Raw genomic sequence first — 8,010 nt, forward strand, 5'->3', positions numbered from 1 at the left:
AGAAAATACTCAAAACAGTGCAAGAGAGAAAAAATTACTCAACTTCTGACTGGTACTGTATACTTGTACTCCAGCAACATCCTTATCAAATCATCCACAAAAATAGACCCTTCGACTTATTTCACATATCCAACTGATTACTAATTAGCTATCAGCTACTAAACACTATAAGACTACACACGAAATAACAGTTCTTTAAAAGTACTCACCGTCACAGCAGTGCTTAGTCGAATCTTAGAGCTTGCCGATCCTGATTCACTCAAATCTTTTCCATTTGAAGACTTCCCTATCTCCTCAGAGGGATCATCATTGTTTTCCACAGATTTCTTTCCACCATCCTTGGTCAGGCCCACACTGTCACTGGCTGCTATTCTTGCACTACTGGTCTGAGGCTCAGTTGTTGAATTTAAGGTGCTGCCTGCAAGATGACATGGCAGGTTCTCTTCCGTCTCCTTTTCATTCCCTTCATCTACATTGTGCTTTTCACTACTATTGTCCATCTGATTAGGATCCTCAGGGCTAATGGGATCAATGAGTGTTGTCACAGAAGAAATCTGAATGCTTGAGAAGGAATCACGGTCCTCATCAACAGTAAGACCTGTGATGCAGTCCTCACCACCCACCACATTGGAGATTCTCAACTGAAGGCCATCCATTTCATCTGAGCCAATTATAACACCATGCTCCACTATTTCTCCAATTCCTGGAATGTCTGGGTGTGAGTTTGTTGGCACATCATCCCCACTGCCAACATCCACAAGTGAAGCCAAAGATCGAAGTTTGATTTTCTTACTTTCATTGCTAGCTGCCTTATCTTCCATAACACTGAAGTCATCAGTGGAATTTCTGTTTTGGTTTTTCTTCTGATTTTTTTTATTCTTACCAACACTTTCATCATCATCTGATAAGTCAACAAGCACAGCTGGCTTTTTATGAACTGGGACCTCAACAATGTCTTCATTATCATCCTCTTTACTCACATCACTCTCCACACTTGTTTTCTGTGCAGCGTCAGCACCTCCTGAACACGTCCCATCCTCCAGTCTTTCACTCATCTCTTCTGATCTCTCAACTGAACTCAAGATCACAGACTGTTTATCCAATGAGCTGCTGTTTTCTGTGGCTTTTGATACAGAGCAAAAGCCTGAACTGTCTGACTCTTCAGTGCTGGGCATCTCCATATTTATTATCTCCAGTACATCAGCCTCCAATTCTTGCTTGTCTGTGTTCTCTTGTTCATCTGATGTACAAAGAGGATTTGCTAGCTCATTTTCACCTTCTTGATCCTGGCTGTCATTAGTTTCACCACACTGCTGGTCTGAAACACTCTTATCAATATCTATAATCTCTGATTGGGGCAAGTCATCATCCATAATCACCACACCCATATTTGAAGAAATATCACACTGTTCATTATTTTCTATAGCAAGTGAATGCTCTTCTCCTCCAGTTTTTTCCTTTTCCACTGCACTATCCTGTTTTTCTTCTGGCTCTGGCCTGCTGTCTTTTATTGAGTCCACCTCCATACTTTCAGGCTGGTCCATTCTTGTATCTGGACACTCTGTCAAGGAAATACAAAGCTCCAATAAATAAACTTTAATTTATATTTTGTATCATTTATAAGACCTAGAGTCCTAGACTATCATACAACTGCAGTAAAGAATCTACATTTAAACAAACATACTAAACTTGAAAAGTACAAAAGTAGCAATAAGATGGGTACCAAACCTCAGAGCTTAAAGGGTATTGTCACATCAATTCTTCATCATCACCATACTATCATTTTTTTTTAAGCCAATACTATCAATATGGCAAAATAATCCTCACTTATTTTCAGATCCACAGCTCAATGCTGTAAAACTATCACTCCTATAAACTTTCTTATCTAATGGTTTGCAATGATGAAAAATCATCAAATATGCATTGTAGAGTTACCAAATGACTCATTGTGGCAGATTTATTTATTTTTTTATTTTTATTTATTTATTTATTATTATTTATTTATTTTATTTTATTTATTTATTTTTTATTTTTTTTTTTGCTTAGGGGTAAGGATTAAAAACTTTTTAATAAGATTTTTGTTAATCTATGGACTTATAATACCCACTAATCAAAAAATAATAATGACAAATAAATCAATAAACACCATGGAAAACATCACATTTTAAGCAAGACAAGACCAATGTGCTTGGTGCCAAACCTTCCCCCTCCAGTTTAGGACCTATATTTTACTTCCATTGTTTTTTTTTTTTTTTTTTTTTTTTTCTCCATATTCTGACCAATTTTCATAATCTTAATAAATATTTTTCTGATATTTTTCATGTGTAATCAAACAAATACAATAATTCCTCCAACATCCAGACATTCAATAACCAGGCTCTTCAAACATGCAGACATAAACAGAAACTAAACCGGAAACATGTCTGGCTAAGTATATGGACATCCATACACTAGCCACCAACATGACACAAGCTTCCTGTTGTGTGCCTCTCTCCCTCTTTCTTGCAAGCAAGCCAACATGACTAGTATTGTGGCAAACAAGGTTTATCCATATAAATAATTTATGTTTAGATATGCGAGCTGTACATATATATAAATATATAACACACAGCACATAAATGTTTATTCTTACTATTCGTAGATATGCTGTATACGCACAGTATCCTCTCCAGTTTTCCGCTTGCCTTCTTCCAAAAACAAAGCACTAAACTTCAGGATTATGAAATTTGGGATATTGAAAACACTCAAAAACATGGCCTAGAAATGTGTGAGTGTACGTGTGTATGTATATGTGTTTGTCCTCACATATGGATGATACAGCAGAGGCACTGTTGTATCTAGAACTGTGCAAGCATGTGTGTTTTGTCCTCACATCTGGCATGATACAGCAGTGTAGCAGTGTGACATTGCCACATTTAGAAATGTGTGAATGCATGTTTTTGTCTTCACATTTGGTGTGATGCAGTGGTGAGGCAGTGCAGTACCACTGCAACATGATGCAGCACTGTTTGTCAGATGCAGTGGCACTGCAATAATGAGATACCTCTCACTTGTTTGTGTGTATTTACATATGGCAGTGCCTTCACCATATAGTGTTACACCAGCATTTCTCTCCCTCTCTCGCAAGCAAGCCAGCACGACAGTATTGTGGCAAACAAGTAGTTTATCCACATAAATAATTTATATGTTCACATTTGTGAGCTTTGCACAGGGTGACCAGACGTCCCATACTATACAGGATTGTCCCATATTTAAAGCATTTGTCCTGTGTCCTATATCAACCCTTCCTAGGACACCTTTTATCAAGTATTTTCAACATTTGAGAAACTTCATATGAAAGTTGGAGAATATTTTACATTTTACAGCTATACTAATTCGTAAACAATATCTGAGTGAAATTTGATATGAAAGGACCAGCCAGACCTAGCTGACAACAAAACATACAATGGACACACATCAACAAAGCAGGTCCTGGACCCCAGGTGAGAGGGACTTTGCACTGTGAGCTTGTGATGTGAGCTTCACATACCTGGTACATTGTCCATATACCTCTCCATTTTAGGTGTCATGTATTTCAATTTTTAAAATCTGGTCAACCTGCATGAACAGTGGTGGTGGCAAGTCTAACTCAAAACAAGAAAATTGACAAGGGTGCTCCTTTCGGTCAAATATATTTTGGTGTGTATCAAATCCCTTGCTCATGGAACAGTGGGAAGTCTTACCTCTCTCATCAGATAGATCCTTTCATTCTGGGTATTTTCAACCCCATATACATGCACTAGAAAATTTATTATAACACTGCTAGCGATTTTTTAAAATCTTGTCCGTACTGCCCCCATGCAACACTGCAGTCCATCTGGGTCAATTGCCCAGAGCAACACACCACCTTGCTAGACATCAAATTGTCAACTGTCCACTGAGTGATGCCGAGTGTTCGTACATGTACGTGCTGCATGGGTGAGTGACCTGTAAGCACTAGTGCAGAATAATTAGCAATGACTGGTTTCTTTGAATGAAGACAACACTACAGGCCAGTGAAAAATATTTACTTATTTTAGCCTACCAGGAACCTTTGTCTTGTCAGATGTGACAAAGCCTGAGTTTGAATCAGTCTGGCAAAGATGCCTCATAGTGGCTTTTTTTAAAGGAACACAGAGTTCTCCCACAGAATGTGAAGTGCCAAACTTGCAACAGTGACTGCACCTCCCGTCAAAGTATAAGAAGCTGGTGTGCAAGGCAAGCCAAGTGCTCCCCAAAACTATGTAGTGCCATTACTGTGACTTGACTGTTGCTGATGCAATGGGCACCTTCCTGCAGAACACTTAAACTTCCAGCATGGAAAGCTGTTTTATTGGCTAACCACTGGGACCATAAAACTGCAGTGAAGTAACAGATTATATGGTTGAATAACCAATGCATCACTAGTGGTCCTGGGGTCATTAAGGAAGTAGATGACATGGTGATTGTGCAACGGAAGTCTGGGAAAGGCCAGGCACTCACAAATTTGGCTCTTTGGGAAGATAGAGCTGGAAACAAATGAGAGGTTTATCGTACCACTGGTGAGTCCCTTAAGGGAGGCTGAGTAGCAAGACTGGGAATCACAGATCCCACTCATATATCAATATATTCAGCCAGGGTCAGCAATCATAAGTGACCAGTGGGGTGCTTACAACAAACTCAGTGGTTTAAACTATACCTAATCCCTGGCCTAAAGCCTCAGAAGGCTTATGGACCTGATGGGGTCCCTCCTATTGTTTTCCGAAACTGTGCCTCCGTGCTTGCACCTTGCCTAGTCAAACTCTTTCAGCTCTGTCTGTCAACATCTACCTTTCCTTCTCACTGGAAGTTTGCCTACATTCAGCCTATTCCTAAAAAGGGTGACCGTTCTAATCCCTCAAACTACCATCCTATTGCTTTAATTTCCTGCTCCTCAAACTACCATCCGATTGCTTTAATTTCCTGCCTATCTAAAGTTTTTGAATCTATCCTCAACAGGAAGATTCTTAGGCATCTATCACTTCACAACCTTCTATCTGGTCGCCAATATGGGTTCCATCAAGGCCACTCTACTGGTGATCTTCTGGCTTTCCTTACTGAGTCTTGATCATCCTCTTTTAGAGATTTTGGTGAAACTTTTCCTGTTGCCTTGGACATATCAAAAGCTTTTGAAAGAGTCTGGCACAAGGCTTTGATTTCCAAACTATCCTCCTACAGCTTCTATCCTTCTCTCTGTAACTTCATCTCAAGTTTCTTTTCTGACCGTTCTATTGCTGCTGTGGTAGACAGTCACTGTTCTCCTAAATCTATTAACAGTGGTGTTCCTCAGGGTTCTGTCCTGTCACTCTCTTCTTATTATTCATTAATGAGCTTCTAAACCAAACTTCTTGTTGTATCCACTCCTACACTGATGATACCACCCTGCATTTTTCCACGTCTTTTCATAGACGTCCAACCCTTCAGGAGGTAAACATTTCATGCAGGGAAGCCACAGAACACTTGACTTCTGATCTTTCTAAAATTTCTGATAGGGGCAGAGCAAACTTGGTATTGGTCAATGCCTCAAAAACTCAATTCCTCCATCTATCAACTCGACACAACCTTCCAGACAACTATCCCCTCTTCTTCAATGACACTCAACTGTCCCCTCTTCTACACTGAACATCCTCGGTCTGTCCTTTACTTATAATCTGAACTGGAAACTTCACATCTCATCTCTAGCTAAAACAGCTTCTATGAAGTTAGGCGTTCTGAGACGTCTCCGCCAGTTTTTCTCACAGCTGCTAACTCTGTACAAGGGCTTTATCCGTCCATGTATGGAGTATGCTTCACATGTCTAGGGGGGTTCCACTCATACTGCTCTTCTAGACGGGGTGGAATCAAAAGCTTTTCGTCTCATCAACTCGTCTCCTCTAACTGACTATTTTTAGCCTCTCTCTCACCACCACAATGTTGCATCTCTAGCTGTCTTCTACTGCTATTTTCATGCTAACTGCTCCTCTGATCTTGCTGACTGCATGCCCCCCGTCCTCCCACGGCCTTGCTGCACAAGACTTTCTTCTTTCTCTCACCCCTATTCTGTCCACCTCTCTAACGCAAGAGTTAACCAGTATTCTCAATTATTCATCCCTTTCTCTGGTAAACTCTGGAACTCACTGCCTGCTTCTGTATTTCCACCTTCCTATGATTTGAATTCCTTCAAGAGGGAGGTTTCAAGACACTTATTCATCAATTTTTGATTACTGCTTTGACCCTTTTATGGGACTGGCATTTCAGTGGGCATTTTTTTAATTGGATTTTTGTTGCCCTTGGCAAGTGTCCCTCTTACATGAAAAAAAAAAAAAAAAAAAAAAAACCCACTTTGCAGTGAACCATTCTGAGCACTTTGTTGACCCTGCCACCATTAATGTGCACACACTGAATACTGAACTGTGGAGGGATGTTAAGGACTGGGTGTAGTGGCCTGGTCTTTGGAGCAGGTATCTGTACCAATATCTGACTGGATAATTTTTCATTAAGGCCCATATGGAAGAAACCCTCCTGCATGCCTTCTTCCTCCAGGCAGCCTTGTTCTAGCACCTAGATCACCCCACTCCCTGCATCGGGAGTATTGCCAGTCTCCTCCACTACTCCTCAGCACCACCAGCAATGAGAAGGCTGACCATGAATGAGTGTTGCCTGACTGGCCAGGTAAGGTGCTTTATGAATTAATTAGGTTTTGTTTTGTTTGGTTAAGCTTAATTTAATTTAGTTTACAAAATCTAACAGACCAGTGAAATTCTCTCAAGTGAGGGATGAAAGCAACTGATTCTTTGTCCCTAGCAAGGATGAAAATGACTGGTTCTTTGTCCCTGGCAAGGGATGAGAACTATTCGTTCTTTGTTCCTAGCAAGGGATGAAAGCAAATGGTTCTTTGTCCCCAGTGAGGGATGAAAGTGAGCGGTTCTTTGTCCCTAGTGGGTGATGAAAGCAAGTGGTTCTTTTTTCCATGAGAGATGAAAGCGAGAGGTTCTGAGCATGAGCATGGGCGTTATCTTTGGTGATGAATTAGGCAGAATCTCAATTAATTAATTACTCATTCTTTTCACAAATAATTACTTTCCAAGGGAAAGAGTGGGGGTATCAGTGATATGTGTGTGTTATCTGTGAGGATGAACAAATTTTTTTTCTGGTAAATTTTGGCATGCTTTGTATTAATCTGTAAGTTGTTTTCATCACAAATCAGCAGTTCCTGGTGGAATAAGAAAAACAGGCTGATCTCCAGAGAAAATGGTTAGCAAATTAATTCAAAACACACCAAAATATCCCAGAAAAAATACTTGTCCCCCAACTTGATAATGGCAAGGAATCTAAAATTTATCAATGTTTCATAATGAAGAAAAACTTATGCAATTACAGCTACCCAGACTGGAAATGATGAAACAGGATATGACAATCGTCTTAAAACAGATAATAATAAATAAACAAACAAAAAATAAATAAAGTAGTTGTACATGATTTGGCTCAACCAGCTCCAGCCCCAGCTCAGCACCATCCCTATCAAGTCCTGCCTAGTCCAGCACAGCCTCAGCTCAGCCCATCCCAGCACCACCCCTGCCCAGCAAAGCACCAGTTCAGTCCAACCCAGCACACCACCTTTGCCCAGCACCACCAATGCACAGCACAGCAATCAATTCCAGGCCAGACCAGCCCAGCCTCAGCTCAACCCAGTTCAACATATCCTAACCCACCCGATGGCTGCACCGGGGCTCATGTGAGTAGCTAGATCCAAATGGCCCTAACCAACAACAAATCCTAGCCCAACACATCCCGCTTAACCTATCATAGCACACACACACAGCCCAGTACAACTCAGCCCTGCAGTCCCCAGCACAGACTAACCCCATGCAGAGCCCAGCCTCCTCCTCTTCACTTTCTCCACAAAAACTCATAAGTTTTATGAGATCACAATGTTATCACTGTGAAAATTGTGCGTGTATTTCTCTCAGTACTGTTCCTAACGTGCTATCAGTG

The 8,010-nt window shown here is 40.7% G+C and overlaps 1 protein-coding gene across 7 annotated transcripts in view; it reads right to left on the minus strand.

Moving 5' to 3' along the window:
• Window positions 1–8,010, minus strand: part of LOC135114170 (zinc finger MYM-type protein 3-like) — a 58,028-nt gene that overhangs the window by 46,401 nt on the left and 3,617 nt on the right. For 2 of the 7 annotated variants that reach the window (XR_010275430.1, XM_064029938.1), the window contains exons 1-3: window positions 3,723–3,746; window positions 2,633–2,687; window positions 210–1,561 (exon numbers count right to left, since the gene is read on the minus strand). Coding sequence is in view for 6 of the 7 variants with exons in the window: in XM_064029938.1 (XP_063886008.1) it covers window positions 210–1,561; window positions 2,633–2,687; window positions 3,723–3,731 (1,416 nt within the window). In the remaining variant the exon portion in view is untranslated. Of the gene's footprint in view, window positions 1–209; window positions 1,562–2,632; window positions 2,688–3,722; window positions 6,294–7,878 lie in introns of those variants that run through there. The other 5 variants (XM_064029927.1, XM_064029924.1, XM_064029923.1 and 2 more) reach the window with 4 other exon arrangements.

Source organism: Scylla paramamosain, chromosome 2 (assembly GCF_035594125.1).
Source record: "Scylla paramamosain isolate STU-SP2022 chromosome 2, ASM3559412v1, whole genome shotgun sequence".
NCBI lineage: Eukaryota > Metazoa > Arthropoda > Malacostraca > Decapoda > Portunidae > Scylla > Scylla paramamosain.